The 19,441-nt window shown below is 35.0% G+C and overlaps 4 protein-coding genes across 9 annotated transcripts; 2 read left to right on the top strand and 2 right to left on the bottom strand.

Moving 5' to 3' along the window:
- The first annotated feature begins 568 nt into the window (after nt 1–568).
- Nucleotides 569–3,129, top strand: LOC103492288 (uncharacterized). 2 transcript variants are annotated; one of them, XM_008452592.3, is made up of 7 exons: nt 569–932; nt 1,005–1,066; nt 1,160–1,243; nt 1,357–1,490; nt 1,822–1,957; nt 2,802–2,852; nt 2,947–3,129. In XM_008452592.3, exons 1-7 carry the CDS (start codon nt 864–866, stop codon nt 3,044–3,046), a joined length of 636 nt encoding a protein of 211 aa, XP_008450814.1. In that variant the 5' UTR covers nt 569–863; the 3' UTR covers nt 3,047–3,129. The 2 variants fall into 2 exon arrangements, with proteins under 2 accessions (XP_008450814.1, XP_008450815.1); XM_008452593.3 differs by having other exon boundaries at nt 581–932; nt 1,436–1,490.
- Nucleotides 3,130–4,539: 1,410 nt separating this feature from the next.
- On the bottom strand, nt 4,540–6,374 carry LOC103492289 (60S ribosomal protein L31). Its single transcript, XM_008452594.3, has 3 exons — nt 6,272–6,374; nt 6,019–6,127; nt 4,540–4,997 (listed from the first exon to the last, which is right to left on the bottom strand). The coding sequence occupies exons 2-3, from the start codon at nt 6,099–6,101 to the stop codon at nt 4,718–4,720; spliced, it is 363 nt and encodes a 120-aa protein (XP_008450816.1). The 5' UTR covers nt 6,102–6,127; nt 6,272–6,374; the 3' UTR covers nt 4,540–4,717.
- A 1,549-nt stretch (nt 6,375–7,923) lies between these two features.
- On the bottom strand, nt 7,924–12,722 carry LOC103492290 (protein PLASTID MOVEMENT IMPAIRED 1-RELATED 1). 3 transcript variants are annotated; one of them, XM_008452596.3, is made up of 5 exons: nt 12,480–12,722; nt 12,253–12,350; nt 12,020–12,166; nt 9,480–11,800; nt 7,924–9,378 (listed from the first exon to the last, which is right to left on the bottom strand). In XM_008452596.3, exons 4-5 carry the CDS (start codon nt 11,780–11,782, stop codon nt 8,217–8,219), a joined length of 3,465 nt encoding a protein of 1,154 aa, XP_008450818.1. In that variant the 5' UTR covers nt 11,783–11,800; nt 12,020–12,166; nt 12,253–12,350; nt 12,480–12,722; the 3' UTR covers nt 7,924–8,216. The 3 variants fall into 3 exon arrangements, with proteins under 3 accessions (XP_008450818.1, XP_050937280.1, XP_008450819.1); XM_051081323.1 differs by having other exon boundaries at nt 12,298–12,722; XM_008452597.3 differs by lacking the exon at nt 12,020–12,166 and having other exon boundaries at nt 12,253–12,722.
- Nucleotides 12,723–14,213: 1,491 nt separating this feature from the next.
- On the top strand, nt 14,214–18,955 carry LOC103492292 (uncharacterized). Of its 3 annotated transcripts, none has more exons than XM_008452600.3 (8): nt 14,280–14,899; nt 15,194–15,279; nt 16,160–16,238; nt 16,315–16,374; nt 16,503–16,624; nt 16,764–16,835; nt 17,346–17,490; nt 18,035–18,425. In XM_008452600.3, exons 1-7 carry the CDS (start codon nt 14,537–14,539, stop codon nt 17,446–17,448), a joined length of 885 nt encoding a protein of 294 aa, XP_008450822.1. In that variant the 5' UTR covers nt 14,280–14,536; the 3' UTR covers nt 17,449–17,490; nt 18,035–18,425. The 3 variants fall into 3 exon arrangements, with proteins under 3 accessions (XP_016901029.1, XP_008450822.1, XP_050937282.1); XM_051081325.1 differs by lacking the exon at nt 18,035–18,425 and adding an exon at nt 18,772–18,955 and having other exon boundaries at nt 14,317–14,899; XM_017045540.2 differs by lacking the exon at nt 18,035–18,425 and having other exon boundaries at nt 14,214–14,899; nt 17,346–17,712.
- The last annotated feature ends 486 nt before the right edge of the window (nt 18,956–19,441 follow it).

Consider the following 19,441-nt stretch of genomic DNA (forward strand, 5'->3'; position numbering starts at 1 on the left):
AACGAATTACATTTTTCCTTCGGATTTCCATAACTAGCAAATTGGATTTCAGAGATGATATATTCTCCTGACAAGACAACTTTACTGTCATTCCTTCATTAGCATTTTCACACATAGTTCCAATAGTAATGGTTTGAATCGAGACTTATTGAGGATTTCCACCAATTTCTTCAAACATAACCAATGTGTTTGTGTCATCAGATAGAAACGATCTTAGAATGTGGTACCATCTTTGTAAAGGATTCCTCTAATTTCCATTGCATTTGACAGGGTCATATGCACCTCTGTAGTCACAAGCGGCACCACAACTATCATTGTTAGCAATAAAGGAAGGCCAAAATCGACCTACGCTTTGTCCATTTACTCAAACCTGGTTTTTTTCTCATTCCTTACGTGTCCAATATTATAGTGTCAATTACTAAAAATGTCTTAAAAGATTGTTTTGCACCATATCATTCTCCTTCCAATATATTTTTTATTTAATTACTCCGATTTGTAAAGTTACTTCATTTCTCAATTTAATCAAATCTTATAAGACCACAAATTTGATGATTTTTAGAATTTGAAACATATTGAAGCATAGTATATGACTTGTAGTAATGTCTTTATTTTTAGAATTTGGGTCATTCGACATTAGATTAACAAAAATTGATGTTTGATACAATAATCTCAACAAGTCACCACCCTTACCTTAGTATGTGACTTTGTTCGTGTTGGTGGCTCAAGGCGTCTCCTCCAATCTTACTTCAATATTGGCGTTCTTCATCGAAACCAAATCTGAGGAGCCAGACCACGGCACGGTGTAGCAGTGTTGAAGAAGATGGCGATCAAGAAGTTAGCAAGAATTTTGATGAAATCTCGGGATGATGAAGTGTCTCTTCCCACTCGGGATGATCCATCCTTTGATGATTATCGTCCCATCGACACCCAAGGTAATCAATTCTCTCAGAAGTTCTTTCCCAGACGTTTTGTTAAAACCCTAATTTGGTATTCGATTTTTACAGTTCAAGAGGAGATGGTTCGTTCGTTTGAAAGGGCAAATGATCAACAGAGTCTTCTATGGAGGGTATTGTTCATTTCTGTGATTTTTATTTTATTTCTCACGAAAATTAGGGGTTCTCATGTCTGATTGTTCTTCTCTCTGTCCGATGTTCGTCAGACTGTGTTTGCGGTATTTCTTTTTTGCTATGCGGGTTTTCTTCTATACTCGATTCTTCAGCAGATTTCTTCTCCATGGGAATTGGTATGTCAATTTTGCTGAGAATGTTATTAAACTGATTTCATGAAATGATGAAATTTCAAATTCTTCGAAGAACTTAACTTCAATTTAATTGTTTTGCTTCTATATGATGTTAGTCATGGACTCGGTACTTGTAAAGGATGCATTGAGTTGATGCTCTTGGCAACTTTTCATAGCTTTTTTCCCCTTCTGCAGCGTTATCATGCTTACTTCATGGAGGATGTTGATTCATGGATGATTATAGCTGCAGGTTTTTTTCTTACAAATTTCTCCATTAGTTTCAATTCATTATTGTATCATAGATTCTCACTCCTTCAATTTGTTTCAATCGTTAAACACAATTTTATGGCGAAGTTCATTCTTTATTTTTGATAGACAACAACGGTCTTTGGATCACTCATATTCAAACATTCCAATGGCCAAGTCTCATTTCCTTGTTATATTGATGCTGATAAATGCTTTAGATCTATTTTTCCTGCAAATGTTGAAAGTTTGCAGGAAATGTTGTCACGATTTCTTTAAGTTATGCTATCACACCATTTTTGGGATCTTGCTAATGTCAACAATTGAAAATTCTACAGATTGGGTTGCTATTTTAGCTTGTACATTTTCAATCGTTGGGATTGTGAGCAAGTCTAGTCACCACCGGCGATGGCTTTGGTGCTCATTCTTTATTGGCATCCTACTCTCAGTTTTCTGGTTTTATTTCATGATGAGGTACGTTAGCAGAATTCATAATCATCTTATCAAAGTTATGCTCCTAACTGAAGATGTATACAGTATGACTTCACTTGCCATTTGTTGTTAGATGCAAATACTTCGTTTCAATTGTCTTGCCCTTTCTCTAATAGCAATTACTAAAGTGGATACATGTTAGGGAGTGAGGAGAGGGGTGTAGTCACGTGAGAAAAAAATGCTTGTATGCGGTTTGGGGCCAAGAAATTTTGTTAGTTAGAAAGGGGTATGGAGGGCAGGATACTTAAAGGGTGTTTGCTTGCTTTGGCAAGGTATAGTAACCAAACCACATATCTCCGGTCTCTCTCCCGACAAGATGAGAATTTCATTGCTGAAATATACATAAAACAGGACAGTGACCTGTTTTCAACTAAGCAAGTCGATTGAGTTACTAACTTACAAGAGGCTATCCCTCTTGTAGTAATAGAAGAGAGAGATAGTATAACCAAAATAAAGTGCTTAGCTAATCTGATAGTCTGGTAGTTGATAAACGACATAAGACAGTTGCAAGGTAAACCAAGTTTTCTAGGTATTTGGATCCTCCCAATCTCGATTGCACCCATGCCCTACTCTCCAAGATATTGTGTATCTTATCCATTCACCTCCTCTATTTGTAGCCAACAAATATGCTAAACTCTCTAGACGATCACTAATATACCCTCAGTACTTTAGTAATACCCTAGTATTGTTCCTATCATAGTCATAACGCACAAGAGATGGGAATAAAAGAGTCTATGTCATCTCTTGGTGATGCTTGTTGGTTGCCTCTTTATAAGGATGATGATCAACGAATTTTCATTGTGTAATTATGTCATTTTGATTGCAGTTTGCCTAGGTTTCGATGGGATGTTATCTGGCTTCCTTTTGGTCCTCTCAGGTAGTTTCTGGAAAATGATAAATAATTTTAATTATTTCACTTTGAATTGTAATTTGGAACTCATTGTGTGTTCATACGATTCTGTTTATTGCAGTGGGGCTGGGATCTGTTTGTATGTAGATCATTTGCTAACCGAATCGTCTGAGGAAATACGAAAGCTTAGAGGCTATATGTATTCTTATAAAGCTAACTGAACACTGAATGAACCTATTGTAAATTTGTATTTTATCTTTTGGTCTTACTACTTAGTGTAACGTTAGAAGTCCCATGATTAGCAGATTTTTCTTCTTTCCTTTTTCCGGAGAAATTGAAAAGAAATTGGTAAAAGTAGCACACTTTTTTCAAAACTCGTAAAACTGTTTTTCTCGGTCCATGGAGAAGTCGGCCACTTTTCTCTAAAATATTAAAATCTTTTTAACTGGTGTATCTTGGTGGACATTAGACTAAGATTCTACCATCAAATCTTTCCAAATCTTAATTAATCTTTTTTTAATCTTCTCCAAAAAAAAATATTTAAATCTTCCCTAATCTTCCAAAAAACCTTAAGTAACACTTTTGGTCCTTCAAGTTTGGATTTAATGTCTTTTCAAGTTTCAAAACATACACTTAAGTCCTCCGGGTTTACAAAATGATTTTAAATGGTTCTTGACTTAACTTTCAACTAATGAGATGTCACTATTAAGTGTAGACGTGGATGAGGTGACATGACTAGTTCATTTTGACGTGGATGAGATGACATGACTAGTTCATTTGGCCAAAATCTATTTAATTATTTAGAAAATTTTAACTTTTAAAAACACAATAATGAGCAGTTTACCACATATTAAAAGAATCTAAATTAGGTTTTTTCCGACCACACTTTCTATTCCATCATATTCTCTTTCTCAAAATGTATTAAAATTTGAACTTTTAGAAACATAGTAATAAGCTATTTAACACATGTTTAAAGAAATCCAAACAAGGTTTTCTCCAACCACTTTTTCTATTCCATTGTATCAATAGTTAAAGTTGTTTATTATTGTAGTTTTAATAGGTTAAAATTTTAATACATTCTCTAACCAACCAATTAAGTAGATTTTTGCCATGTAATTAAATGAACTAGACATGTCATTTTATCCTAGTTTAAGTAACATTTTTTCAGTTGAAAGTAAAGTCGGAAATTATTTAGAATCATTTTATAAACTTGAAGGACTAAAGTATATGTTATGAAACCTTAAGGACCGACAAAAAAATGTATTTTGTTATTTCCCTTTTATCTTTTTTAAAAAAATTAAAAAGACTTAATAATCTCGTTTGGATCGTACAAAAGGAGATATTTGTCAGTTAAGATTTGAGAATTATAGGTTTAGTGAGTTTATATTTTGATCTAATTCCTTTGTTTCGCCTAAATTGAAACCAAATCCAATTCCCAATAGATCAAAATCAAAACCTCATAACCAAAAATGTATTTCTTTTTCCTAGTTTATAAAAATCAACTGAGCAAAATAAACTATAGACGGTTGCTCATTGAAGGGAAATTATTTATTTTATTTATTTATTTTTGAGCTTAAGAATCCCAAGTTCTATATGCTTGATCCTAAAGCTTACATTTATAGCTTAAGTGAGCTTAGTCATTAAAAGATGAAAAGTTGGGGAATGAAAGGTGAAATTAATGTCACAATGAACTGAAACAGAAGAAACTCTCAAGTTAAAAAGCATTGCAAGTTCTATTATAACTAACAAAACGCTGCTTCAGCTAAGATTTCAAAGTAAAATAAACAAGTGAACCAAAGCAAGGACAATGAAGAATAACTCTGACTCAAACAAGTCTTGCACCAAAAATTTTTGCCAAAAAGTTGGAAATAACAGATAATATGTGTGATAGATCAATCTTCTTCATCAATGACCTTAGTGCCTAATCCTTTCAAACCTTCTGCTGGAATTTCTGCAACAGTAACAAGAGAATACAGTTCTTCCTTTGCATCTTCATCGTCGTTCCTCTTGCGTGCAATACGAACTCTAATTCTCCTTGGAACACTTCGAATTCCTCTGCTCCAAATATGCTTGTTCAGTTTCACGTCCACTCTGACATCCTTTGTTCCCATTGCTTTCTCGGCAAACTTCCTTATCTCTTTGATGGCCTTGGGAGCCTTCTTCTTGAAGGTACTATAATTAAGAAGTACAGTAGAACATGAGAACTAGAGAGTTGTTACAGTTATAGAACCCTAAATGAATTAACAATTTAAACTTGGATGCTAAGATTTACCAATACAATGAGAGGGAAAAGCTATAAACAGAAAATACAAGACTAGAGATTACTCATGAAAATGTGTACGGTGAAATGAGAAACAGCACATACGCCATAACCAGCCCATTGAAAGAAAACGCAACATCAATTGAGAAATACAGAAAATCGCTGAGAAAAAATGGCACATACAAACAACTTTTTTTTATACAGAAAACACAACGGTCATTGAGAAAATTGAAGGAGCACAAGGGAACAAAAGAAACCCACAAAACAGCCCCTCAAAGAAACATGATCCGACTGACTAAGATGTTGCCTAAAGGATAGTTAAAAGGCATTCGAACCCAAAAGAGAGACATAAAACTTCACCAAGGACAAAACAACAATAAGGTCCTTTCACAAACATCTAACACCTCTTTAATTATTCTCTTTCCATAAAATCCACGCACAACCTCGCTTCCTAAAATATTAAGACCTACATGATAGACTCTAATCTTTAACCAAGTGAAACATTACAAATGCCTATGTTAAACAGTAAAATTACTCCAAAATTGCTTTCATAACACTTCTTGATCTCTCCAACAATACCCTCGACAGGAACATTTAACAGCAAGCGTATTCTAGTCCCTACTATCCTTTGTTCAGTTCATGTCTTTAAAAACATCCATGATGAAAGTCATCTTTTGTCCCCTAGTTCAGATCTTATACAAATGTCAGAATTAGCATATCGGTTGTGACCGACCACACCAGTTGCCAAATTCCTAATCTATAATCAAACCCATGAACAAAACTAACATCTCATCACAAAGATATCAGTTCCAAAGCATAAAAACTGAATATATCTCGCCATATATATTGAAAAAAAAAACATAAAAAAGTACAGCATGTTAATTTAATTGAGCCGAAAAAGACATCAGTTCATGAAGATGAATGAGATGGTACCAGCCATGCAAACGCTTGTGTAGATTGATGGTGTACTCTCTGCTAACCACCTCCTCCTTCCTTCCCTTCGTTTTCTCAACCATATCTGCAGTCGGCTTCTTCGATTAAACTGTAACAAGTTGATGAAAATCAGAAAGAACGAAAACAAAGTAATAACCAATAAAATCAGTTTCGTAGAAAAATGAACAATGTCAGAAGAAACAAATTGGTGGAGAAAAGAAATCGAAAAATGGGAGATCGAGGGAAAGCTTACGAGGGTTAGAAGCGAAGAAGCAGGCGTTGAGTGAAGATGAGAAGCCACAAAAACCCTAATTTCCGCTCCTTTATGAATGTGTTGTCCATTGGGCTTGATGTAGTGGTGCGGCCCATATTGAAGAATAAGCCCATTTGTTTTTGTAAAAATAAAACTTGTTTTTTTTATTAAAAAATTGTGGTGTCTTTTCATAATTGGTTTTTATGATTTCTAATATTCTTAATAGAAATGTTGAATAACTCCACAATTTCTTTTAATATACATAGGGTTTAAATTATTGGAAATGGAAAAATGATTGAAAATATTTTTTGATTTTATCGATGATTTCTATTATTGCCTATAAGTTGTATAAATGTGATCCATAGACACTAAATAACCTAAAATTCTGCTATATTTTAGAAATATTTTAGTTGATTTTGCTATATCTTGACATAGATGGATGGAGATAGTGTTCAATAATCATTTAGAGATTGTTTGGAGAGTTGGAAGATAACTAAAATTATTGAGAACCAGTAGATCTTGAAAAGTGTGAGTGATAGAAATAGAATTGAAATGAAATCCTAAAGCAGGGAAACAATGAGGAAAAATATTACAAATTGAAATTTCCAAACTCTCAATCCATTCGTAAGTTTGAATGTCTCATCTCATTACAGTCCGCCAAATATCCATCGGTATTTTATTTAAGATTAGCCGTATAAACACGGTTACATAGTTTCACTCTCTACATTCCTTGTTAATTACATTGCTTTTAAAAATTAAATCAATTTTTGAAAACTTTTTAAAAATAATTCAGGGTAAGGTGATCATCGATCCATCGAAGTCCATTCTTTTTATAAAATCGACCATAGTCAGTTTAGTAAATGTTCAAACTAACCTCAACATCGAATGTAAAGATCGGTCAGTCTAAAATTTAGAAATACTTTTTGGAAATATTCGATTAGAAACTTTTTGAAACCGACCCCGACCAACCCCTCTTACTTTCCGATTGATCGACTTTGATCTAGTCGATCAACTCTGTTTTTCAGTCCATCATACGCGTCCCTAGTTCATGGCATACTTTGATTGGTCATCCAAATCTAATTTTATGTTTTAAAAAAAGGAAGAATAGGGGATGGATACATGTTTGGTAAAGCCCAAAGTCTGAAAATAGAATCAAAAAACAATAACTCAAAAACCCAAATTTTGAAAATAACATTTTATTGTTTTCAACTTTCTCAAATCCAAATCCCAAATAATTAGAAAACATGGGTTCACTTTATCTCGTCAACCACAGCACCCTTTCCTCTCACTATTTGTAGGTTCTGTGTTCTTTTTTTGCTTTTGCCTTATCTTCCTCGTTCGCATTTTGTTCAAGGAATGGTCTCTTTTTTTTCACTTTAGCCATAATTTCCCTTTTCATTAACATTTTCTTCTTTTTTCTCTAAGATAAAAATGTTGTTTCAGTTTGTTAAAATTGATAGTGCATATAAAAGAAATCGAGGAGAATGAGAATGTGGTTCTTTATATAATCATAAAACCTAAAACAACTTTTCGTCGTTTATTTTGAACTCTTACCCCTCTTGATTGAACTTAGGAGTGGACCTAACAAGAAACAAGAGAATAAGAGGTTTAAAATTTTCATTTAAATCATTTCCGATCGTGCACCTATCTAGTAAAAAGTAAAAAGTAAGCTTCACATCAATTAACATGGACCCCATACCTCAAGTCGGAAGTTTGATACACGTCCCTAAATTATTGTACAAAAAAATTGCTGACATATCCAAAATCACATAGTACAGATGAAAACCACTCGACCTAAGTATTTGTGTATATTTATAGATCAAATACAGATTCTTCCCGTAGTTCTTAGAACTGATGGGTTACCTCTTTCATGAGTATACTCCACCTGAAGGACTAATATTTGTACATAGAACAGCTCAATTGCTAGCAAGCAATTCATCCTCCCTCACCTTAACCGGAATTTTTCATTAGGGAATACAACATTTGGGTTCCTTACAAGTGGATTTAATGCGGAAAAGGCTTTCCATTTAGACCCAGATGAGATGCTCCACAAGGAATCTTTATCTTTATCCCCAGGAGGTTGCACCTTCGTTGGTTCGGGAGCCGACGACTTTGGAGCAGCCTTTGTCTTCATAAACGGATGTTTCTTGCTCTTTCCCATGCCGTTAGCAACCAACCATCGTGAACCAGATTTCTGTTGGTTGGATGTCGAGGTACCCCAGAGTTTCTTATTGGGCTCAGTTTTGATACCCGAGAGATGAACTTCTGTGATTCTGAACTGAGGAATGCCTTGTTGTTGTTCAGAAGCTTTCTCCTCCGGTTCTTCCTTTATCTCTACTCTTGCAATGATCTCGTCATCGTCATCATAATATTTGTTTCGTATCTCAGAGACCGTGTTGTATATTTTGGGTTTTGGTGGGATGAACACTCTCTCCACTTGGATAAGAGAAAGCATTGGGGCACCAACTGGTTCATAATTTCTCAACGGATCACGGAGTTGTACCATGAGTGCCACGGTGAAGTTGTTACCCAGTAAACCACACTTTCGGCTAGAACTCTTTCCTCGCCTTCGGTCTCCTTTTGTGCCACCACGAATGAAGTCCAAGGAATTAGCATGATGAGCAGCGAGTACTTTAGAAGTATGTTCACTGATAATTTCTTCATCATCAAGTTCCCCAGAATCCAATCTCATCCATTCATCAAGAGAGAGAGAAAGACCCATTAATCCATCAACATCATCACCATTGTCTTTTATGTCCAACAATTGCAATCCAGCGGTTCCCTCCAGTCCAAGCGACCCACTAATGTCGATTCCCTTGCCCTGAAGAGCTGAAAATTCTCCTATAGACTGTGCACTTATGTTAGAAGGTGCCTCGTCCTCAGACATTCCTGACTGTATCCTCAGCCCTTCCATTGAAAGGGCTTCAATCTTGTCCAAGGCTAGAGGAGCAACATCTTCTAAGGATACATATTCCGTCTCGGGCTCACCATGTTTACAGGTTTTACTATACGTTTCGTGCCTAGAACCAGATGATCTGCCCATGGAAGTTTTTCGTCTATCAAATGGATCTTGCTCAAACACCGGTTCACTCTGAGGCGCACATTGCCTGTTCCAATGTAGAGAAATAACATATAGTTAAACAAAATAATAAAGAACCTCCCATAGCGAGAGAGGGGTGGGGGAGTTGTTGAAAATGAGACCACAAACCTCTCAGAACCCTCCAAAGTAGTAATAGCTTCCCACGCTACTTGTTGCATTGTTTTCCCAGTTATATCTTCCAAAGGCATTAACTTATTTGCTTGCATAGAAAGTTTCTCAATTCCAACCGAGGCCAGACGCTGTAGTATCTCCATTACACACGAACCCATTTCGGCAGGTACTACCACGGGGGTAGAAACCTGCATAATCAGGTTCCCACCGCTCTTAGCATTCTGGAAAATTGCAGGATTCATAGATCGCAAAAAACCTCCACTCTTTGTCTGGATAAATGAACCCAGTCCTTCTCCAAGAGGAGGCAATTCAAATGGGTCTCCACAAGGCATATCAACTGGACTTCCAAACCCATGAGAGCTGCTCGATGGCGACTGTTGAAAGGCTTCCTCATTCAAGCCCCACTCGTGCATCAAAACCTCTGTCTCCAAATCTTCCAACATCTTGGCCTTCATCTTACTCCTCATTGCTTCATCATCTACGAAGCACATGCCTTCATTAGCATTTACAGGCGATGGCATATCAAAAGCTGTATCAGCCATGTCTCCGAGCTCAGAACTTGCATTAAAATCATAAACATATGCTGAATAATTTTCATCTTCATCATCAAAATTGAACAGAGAATAACCACCTGCTACAGCTTCTTCCTCAAATTGTCGTAATAGCCGCTCTCTTGGAGACTCTGGCTCACTTCCAGAACTCAAGCCAAATGGACTTTGCTCAAGCCCCAACATACGTAAGAAATCACTTTCCAAATATTCATCATCTAAATCAAGGGGGATCCCTTTACTTTCCAAAAATTCATCATCTAAATCAAGGGACATGCCCTCTTCAGTTGGTTCATCACTTGACTTAAATTTTAAGTTCAAATGCTCTTCCTCAGGAGACTCCATTGCTGCCGACTCCAGTTCAGACACGCAACTCAAAGCTGACTCCAACTCCTTCAGGATGGATTCTTTGGTATAAATATCATCGCCATTGGAAAAACCATCGCATGCAGTAACCCTGCTACCCTCTTCATGAGCCATCGGTGATACATTGTCAACAGGGCATCCAACTGTAGAGGAATCAACATCTTTTACATCGATTTGCTCCACCTGTTCCTCAGAAGACACTTCAACCCCTACTTCAATTTTCTCCACCTGTTCCTCAGAAGACACTTCAATCCCTCGTTCAATGAATGAGAACTCGGTTCCACAATCAACATCAGAATTTTCTTTCTCGGGGGCAGAAAGGTAAGAATCAGATTTCATTGGATGAGAATCTTCAATACATCCATTGAACTCAGGGTTGCTGTCCGCTGAAGCATCCAATTTACCATCATCAAATTTTTTGTATAATAGATCTACCGACTTGGCAAGTTCTAACTGAGGTACTGGCAGAACTTCATGAAGATCCTTTATATCATCTACCGTCTGGGATGATTCAAGAGAATTATAGTTCATCTTTCTAGGAATACTCTCAGTATTCTGTATTCTGCTTCTACTACCAGATTCACCAACCACCATCTCGGATTTCCCAATATCATACTTATTCTGCTTCCCCTTTACGGAATCACCGATATGATTTCCAGGGGCGGGTAAATTATCACCTACTACTGTGTATCCAAAACTAACATTCATTGTGGCACCTTTAGCCTTACCAGATAATTTAAAGCTTGTAGCCCACTTTCCGGAGCTCTTTTCTTCTTCTAACTCCTCCAATGTTAGGGGAAGAAACCTTGTGAGATCAACCCGATGCTTCCCCAAATCAACCTCTGAAGCACCATATACAGAAGCATAGAGTAAAAAATGTTTGGCCTCATACTTTGCAGAATGATGAGGTCCATTTCCACTACCATGTACTGTACAAGTACAGTTCAACACCTCTTCAAATTCTACCTTGCCCCGTACGACCTTCTTAGGGTTAGTTACCAATAAGCCATCCCGCCTCTTCCAGAATACAATTAGACTAAAATCGTCCAAATCAGAAGGTAACCCCTCAATCGAGTGAACTTGGAGAGAGAAACAACAATTAAACCTGCGGTTTCGAACATGGGAGAACGGCTTTAAAGACTTCCAACTCCAAATAGATTTCTTTTCCTTGCGTGTTGGATCTTCATTACTGCTTTTTGGCTTCAACTTGGGATCGGGCAAATTGGTTTTACCCGTATGTCTTTGTCGAATATTAGCTACAGGATTTGAATTCTTAGATAAATTTTTGTTCAGATAAAGTGCTTTGTTTATGGTCTCTATCTCATTCAACAACTTCTCACTCCCAGAGCGACTCCCAATCTTCTTTGAATCAACTTTCGACAGCATCGTTTCTCATCAAGAGCTCTGAAATTAAATTACCAATATAAACAAGCAATTAAAAAGCAACTCACACATCACAGATAAATCCAATTCAATCAATCACCTTAATTCAAACCATACAAATAAAATATCTCTCATACAATTCAACAAATAATTCATATGCCTCCCCATAAACTACCTCTAGATGTATAGAATTCATTTCGTTATAGTGCACAAGTAAAACCACGATGAACAAATCTTTACCAGGTTCGAGCTGGCCGGAAAATTATGCTGGTCAAGCAAACGATGAAGGAACCCTGAACTACCAAACCCAAATCACAACCTTTGAATTTGATGAGTAATGATTGAATATCTTTTGTCCCCAAGCTCTAATATTATACAAACATCAATCTGTTGTATCAAAGGAAGATAAATAAGCCGCAAATGGCATCAGTTCATAAAGAGAAACGAGTAAAAAAATATGAACGAGATAATACCAGCCATGCAAACACTTAAGTAGATTGATGGTGAACTCTACTAACCACCTTCTCCTCCTCCTTTCCCTTCCTTTTCTCAACCAATCCCCAGTCGGCTTCTTTAATTACACCAGCCACCAGTTAATCCAAATCCGGTACAGAAGCAACAATGTCAGAGCAAACCAATTTCAATTCGTTGGAGCAAAGAAATCAAAACTTCAGATAACCGCAGATCGGGATGAACTTACAAGGGATGGAGTGAAGATAAAAAGTTACAATAAACAAAAGGTCGAAAAAACACGAATTTCTGCCCCGTACACGAAGTATGAATTTGAAATTTGAATACGATGAAGAAATGGGGAAAGTGAGGAAAAAAGAGTAAAAAAGTATGGACGAAACCCTAGAGAAGACGCGACGATGGTGGCATCGCGTTTATTCTCCGTATCGATTTCTTTGTTCCTTTCTTCCCCCAATTTGAATTGCCGCTCCCCATCTCTTTCTATTATTCTTTTACATCAAAATTAATAGAAAAAGAGTTTTCTTTTCAATAAACGACATTATTTTTCCATTATTTCCATTTTCTACCTCTCAACTTTCCATATTTTCATTTGTTGTCATCTGAATTTAATTTTATTCTAAAAAAACCTAAAATTTAATTTCTACATTATATATTTCTTTTTTTTAATAGATGCATTAGATTGTGTTGATATATTATATAGCCAATAGGTATATTGTCACGTCACTATTTTTTAATAGAAACACGTAGACTATTATTTATATTTATAATGATATAGATAGTAATTTATTTTGATTTATCGCAACGATTATAATATTTGTAATTATTTTTTATTCATTTTTCTATATTAAAAAATAACTCATACATAGATTATATGTTAATATTATATGTTCACGTTTTGTTTTTTTATATACTTTTTATAATTTATTTTATATAGAAATGTTGGTCAACCACTTATGTTATATGTAAATTCATGACATATAAAATTAAATAATTGTGTGAATTCAAAATTATAGTAAAGTTTATGATAAATAGATATTGGACCATAGGTTAACAAGTAACTTTACCTTAATTTATCTTTTAAGCATAATACAAACAACAAACTCCTCCCTTGATGTTTAAATAAGGGGGAATACGAAAATCTTTCATGATCGAATAACTACTTTGAAAGAATATCAAAATCGCAAAGACACGAGTTACTTTATTAGTGATGGGAGTGACAAATAGATACAATGTTAATATAGAAGATTAGCAAAACATAATTTCTTTTTGAAAGCTACGTTTCAAAATTTATAACTCTAGCTCTTTAATCGAACTGGTTTTTTATATATGTGAAAATGAACATAACTCAATAGTATAATGAATCAACTTTTCAAATGTTCCCCAAATAAAAGGATTGAATAGCATAAAACATATATAACTTTGAGATGAGTTAATGAATCTACGAATCTTTGTAAGGATGTCGGCAAATTTTACACGATGTCTTATTCTAACTAATCTAGAACTTTCTTTTTCTACTTACTACTCTTTAAAGCAAACCAATGCATTGATTACAAGTCAAAGATGATTAAGTAATGCCAAACATGATAGTCATGAAGTATTAAAGAAATGCACTCCAACAATGGATTATTGTCATTGATAGAATTGATTTGGGATTAACTTATCTTAAATGTTTTTAATGTCAAAGAGTAAAAATAACAATAATTCAAATTCTCACGGCTCAAATGTTGAAAAACGAAGCAAACCTTTTTTATACACGTGATATGGTTTTGCATGTTAGTTTTAAATATTCGGAAAAATCTTTAGTATTGGATTTCATTTCCTACTTCTTGGTTACGATATTTCAAATGATTTTAGTGCAATCTCAATTGGTTGAAAAAACACTAAAATATAGAGTTAGGTTTTTGGAATAGTGGATCAAAACATCATTCTAGACTGAAAAGGAAAGATGATAATTGGTCGAACAAAAAAGAGGGATGAAACTACATCTTCGACGATGTGTATTTTGTTAATTTCACTCGAACCTAAGGATCATTGATATTTACAAAAATGGGTCATCATTCAACGTTGCTTCCCCAATATTTTAGGGTCATCCGTACTCTACAATTATCTCCTTGCCTTCTATCTTTTCGGAACATAAACACTGTAGTAAAGAAATTTGAACACTAAGCTTGTTAAAAAGATCATTTCCAATTGTTTCGAACTCCCCTTTCTTTCCAGATTTGAAGAAGATTTGATCTTTTAATCTTTCATCGCTCAAGGTTTTCTTCAAGCTCCGCAGACACAGAAATGATTGTCTTGCAATTCCACCACTCCATTCTCTCGCCGATTCGTCTTCCCATCACAACAATTGGCGCTAAAATTTCCCTCCCAACCAACTATTTCTTGCCCCCATACACCCTCTCTAAACCCCTTCACCGGAATTTTCTATCCAGTGCTGCCCGTGACAAAAAATCGGAAATTTACAACATCCCCTCCACTGAAATCGAGGTGGTGGATGAAGAACGTGAAGATTATGATGATGGGGACGACAGATTTTGGAGTGAGAGTGGATTTAGAGGAAGAGAAGAAGAAAAGGACTATGATCGAGACCCTGAATTCGCTGAAATTATCGGAACTAGTCTTGATGATCCAGAGAAAGCTCGGTCCAAAGTATAACTTTCTCATCTCTTCCTCGTCAACCGCTTTTTCATGTTTGTTTTTTCTATTATCCCATTGTGGGTTTATCGGCGAAGTAATTAGTGGACATTTTATACTTCAATTTCTTGCTACTGCTTAATGGGAATAATCTCTTCTTGGGTCATTTGTTTATGTATTTTGTTTGTTTTATGAGCGTAAATATGGTGGCTTAAGTTGATATGTCTAGATAAACATGTATTGTTGTTTATTAGAAGCGTTCTTGTTTTTGGCTTTTGGTGTTTAACCTGTAAGAGGTACATACTGCAGATGGAAGAGAGGCTGAGGAAGAAAAGAAACAAGATACTCCAGCCAAAGACGGGATCAGCTGTTCCAGTAAAAGTTACATTCAACAAGTAAGATTAGTTTTAGTGAATAGATGGATTGTTCAACCTTTTCATTTTATTGAATTAACCATGCTCTTGCTTTTCCATCGAACATTTATTTTGGATTTCAATCATTTTTCAAACAAAAATGTTTAGATATTTTCCATTTTACTCTGAGATTAAATCCTCTAACTTCTGGTCCTGAAGTTTCTAACTTGGAAAAAATGACTTGGGGTGTGTTACTCGAATCATTGATCCGGTACCAGATGTAGCTTTTCTCTAGGCAAAATGCCTAATATTTACAACACTTTGATAGTTAAAGGTCAATAGATCAATATACTGACAGTCGAGAAATTACTGTGACTTGTAATCTATGGATGAATGCATTTGATTTGGCTATGTCTGAGGCAGTAAAACAGAGAACCCCAATGTTGGACTATCTATACAGCCACAATTTCATAAATGCATATTGTTTCTCCTTGGTTTCCACTAGAGTTGGGATCTAAGTTCTAATTTAGGAAGAATTTCCTTAGCCAACAAGCATATAATTTATGTGTAGCAACTGCACTACAAATAGTTTTTGTATATTTCTGATAACTGAGAATTTTATTGCTTTTTATATGCTGAAGCCTGAGTGTATGAACAGTTAGAATACAAGCATATTTCCTAGTTATATTCCTATGTCCTTAGCATCCATTCTCTCCTTAATCTCTAAAACATATTCAGCTGAGAATAAGAAAACTTGTTACTTTTTTGTGTGAGTCTTTTCTTTCTTCTCTATAATTTATGTGAATTCTCTGTTGAATGTGTATCTTCTGGCTTAATTATGCATTGAATTCTCTCCATTCCGTTACATATATTCTCTCTTTAGTTTGGAATTGGACATATGAGTTGTCAATGTTTCTTCCAGGTTCGATTTCTCAAATTCATATATATGGTTTGAATTCTACAACACTCCACTGGCAAAAGATATCACCTTAATTTGTGATGTAAGTTTTTGTTTCTGTTATCTTAGCTTCTGCCTAAAAAACTTCAATGAATTAGATTTATGATCTTTGTTCACAGACCATAAGGTCATGGCACATCATTGGACGTCTTGGTGGATGCAATTCCATGAATATGCAGGTAAACTTCAATTTCACTATTATTTCACGTTGTTATAGGATTTGCATAATTTTGTTTGAAAAATTAGCCTTCAGCAAACTTTATGAATCATATTCACTGCCGTTGTTCATTTAAGTTAATCTCTACAGCTGTCTCAATCTCCTTTGGATAAACGACCGAGTTATGATGCTATTCAGGGAGCTAATGTTACTCCAACCACATTTTATAACATTGGGGATTTTGAGGTTCAAGACAACTTGGCTCGCATATGGTAATATCTCTCAATCTAATTTTCTTGATGTTCCTGTCATTTTCATAACATTTACGGAGGTGTTCGTGATACCAGGAAAGACCTTAAGATGTCAGCGTTCACTTTTTTTTCTCATTTATCGACTTTTCTTTATACACAGGGTTGATATTGGGACCAGCGAACCTTTGCTTCTAGATGTTTTGATAAATGCATTAACCCAGATAAGCTCTGAGTAAGTTCCTACTACACTTCTTACCAATGTTTTCTTGCCCAAATTTAATTTCCTTTAAAGTACTTTTGCTCATCTGCTGCCTGTGAAGTGTGTAACAGAATCACTAGATTTTTGCCCTTTTAGAGCTTTTAGAGCATGTTGGAGAGTGATTGTGAAATTGTCAAAATCGTCGTATAATCACTTCGAATCACACCAGTAACCAGTAAAAAATAATTTAATATTTAATTTTACACTTACAAGTGCAATTTTCATGTCATCAAAAGTAGTTTTGAATGATTAAGAACATGTTTCAAAGTGTTTTTCAAAATAAAAGTAATTTTAACCATTTCAGAATCACTCTCCTAGATGCCCTCACACAAATCAACTCTTTTGGTATGGTTTTGCATTTCTTCTAATGCTCATGCACTCTCTTATACTCATACGAGCTCTTTATGGATATTGGGTTTAATATTTACATTTCTAATGTTACTGATAATAGTTTTATGTGCCACTAAAATTTTGACAAAACAGCTATGTTGGAATCAAACAATTGGTATTTGGGGGATCTGAGTTTGAGAATTGGAAAGAGGATTTGACAACTGAAGATGCTGGTTACAGCACTCACAAGATATAGCTACTTCCTTTGGAGAATAGATGTGGGAAGATATTGTTGAAGGTAATAATACAAGATGATGAATAAACTGATATTATACGGGAATTTTGTGCCTCTGTTTTTCAAGAATGGAAAATGGATCATCTCATTGTTAGCCAGTCTCTAGGAGAGTAGTAAGAAGGTTTTTTTTTGGTAGCAAATTTGTAGCAATGTATGAGAAAACTTGACCCAAATATTGTATATTATACCTTTTAGTAAGGTCGATAGTATTCCAATGTTGGTTCACCATTTGTTCAGCAACTCATGAAACAGCACATACATTGTTTTTGTCTACCTCACTATGATTTGGAAACAAAAACTATGTTTTCAATAATGATTTCTAAAATTTGAGTTATAGCCAAACAAAAATTCTCTACTATCCATGAGTTGTAGAACGAAGAACACGCTAGGAAATTCGGAGCTCAAACTCCTAGGCTCAATTTCTATTTCCTTTAACCCAAAAAGATTTCTATTTGATTGGTTAATGAGGGTGGCGGTGATTTAATTCATGAACCAAATTTGGGTCCACTTCTTTTGTAATTAACCTATGGAAGAACTATTTTAATAGGTTAATTTGGAGGCTTTGTGAATTCACTTTAAAAAGAGAGGAGAAAAATTGCAGCATAAGAGGTGTGTGTGCCATGAGGCACAAGTGCCGAGCTTTGCCGCCGCTGAAGAAGAAAAGGCAGAAGTGAGGTTCCTTTGAGCCGATGGGGAAGAAAAAGCCGAGCCAATTGTGCCGAGAGCATTTGCCGGATGAGAAAAGGCACCAGACGGCGATCTGAGGATTCTAGTTCGCCTCTTTTTTGAAGTCTCTCAAATCCCAGTCTACCATTTTGTGTGGCAGTGGAGAGTTGGATTAAGTGTTTCTCTTATTCTTTATATTAACTATTTGGGGCCGAGAGATTTGTAGGTGTGTTTGAGGGTGTCTTTCGATATTATCTACAATTTTATGATCGGTTATTTATTTAGCTCTAACTTGTGTTTGAGAATTAGTTTACTCTACATTAATTTATATATCGCATAAATTGCCAACAGGACATGGAATTTACTAGGAAAAAACTTAACCGAAGAGATCGAAGAATGAGTTGTTCTTATGGATAGTTTCGTTAGGGTTTAACTTCATATTACCTTGTAAAAGGATAAGTGTGTCTAGAATCTCGAAGCAAAAGGTGTTAACCCACTCTAACCTCCTCTCCTTGAAAAGATCAAATTCTTTCTTTGGGAGTTGGCAACTGTTGAATCATTTACCATGTCTTACATGAGACATGGAGCCACCTTTTGACGCAAAGCTTTTTCTTATAGGTTACTTGGAAGGAAAGGAACAACAACCCCTTCAGAGCAAATGTACATATTTCTTTAGTTCTTTTTGTCTCCCATATCTTTTGCTCTTCTTTTGTAAATTGTTAAAAGAAAATTTGAGTTCACACAACCTCTAACACCGACAATTGTACATCTTGTATTATTTGATTTAGTAAGAAACCAGAAGAACTATAATAAGACTTAAAAGGTAGAAGAACTATAATAAGACTTAAAAGGTATGTAGGTATTAATTTATCATTTTCAAGAATTTTGTTACTATTACTTAAAAGAAAGAATTGATTCACCTCTTTAATTTTTTAGTCTTATTAATTTGTCTCACCTCAATTTGATGAAATCGGTCAAATTCCATGCAATTTAACAAGTTAGTAGTCAATTGATTTTTGTTCTTTTTAAGTACATATTAGTATTGTTTTTGTTATCTATAACGATCATTTATGAAAGTTTAGTTTGAATTTTAATGAATAAACTCTAAGTTTAAGAACCAAATTTTTTACAAAATATCACAACCTATCTGATAGATAACCATGATAGACAAATAGACCGTAATATTTTGCTATATTTATGAATATTTTTAGAAAAATTGTCATTTAAAATAAATTTTCTAATAAATAATAATTATTACTATAAAACAATAAAAGACAGTTGATGACGC

This window comes from Cucumis melo, chromosome 2 (assembly GCF_025177605.1).
Source record: "Cucumis melo cultivar AY chromosome 2, USDA_Cmelo_AY_1.0, whole genome shotgun sequence".
NCBI lineage: Eukaryota > Viridiplantae > Streptophyta > Magnoliopsida > Cucurbitales > Cucurbitaceae > Cucumis > Cucumis melo.

Bases quoted from the DNA above. Each gene is read 5' to 3' on its own strand.
- LOC103492288 (XM_008452592.3), top strand. From the start codon at position 864: ATGATGAAGTGTCTCTTCCCACTCGGGATGATCCATCCTTTGATGATT. The intron at 1,244-1,356 runs GTATGTCAATTT...ATATGATGTTAG, and splicing joins TTTCTTCTCCATGGGAATTG to TCATGGACTCGGTACTTGTA. The intron at 1,958-2,801 runs GTACGTTAGCAG...TTTTGATTGCAG, and splicing joins TGGTTTTATTTCATGATGAG to TTTGCCTAGGTTTCGATGGG.
- LOC103492289 (XM_008452594.3), bottom strand. From the start codon at position 6,101: ATGGTTGAGAAAACGAAGGGAAGGAAGGAGGAGGTGGTTAGCAGAGAG. The intron at 4,998-6,018 runs GTACCATCTCAT...TCTTAATTATAG, and splicing joins CACAAGCGTTTGCATGGCTG to TACCTTCAAGAAGAAGGCTC.
- LOC103492290 (XM_008452596.3), bottom strand. From the start codon at position 11,782: ATGCTGTCGAAAGTTGATTCAAAGAAGATTGGGAGTCGCTCTGGGAGT. The intron at 9,379-9,479 runs GTTTGTGGTCTC...ACATTGGAACAG, and splicing joins ACTTTGGAGGGTTCTGAGAG to GCAATGTGCGCCTCAGAGTG.
- LOC103492292 (XM_017045540.2), top strand. From the start codon at position 14,537: ATGATTGTCTTGCAATTCCACCACTCCATTCTCTCGCCGATTCGTCTT. The intron at 16,375-16,502 runs GTAAACTTCAAT...TAATCTCTACAG, and splicing joins GCAATTCCATGAATATGCAG to CTGTCTCAATCTCCTTTGGA. The intron at 16,836-17,345 runs GTAAGTTCCTAC...TTGACAAAACAG, and splicing joins TTAACCCAGATAAGCTCTGA to CTATGTTGGAATCAAACAAT.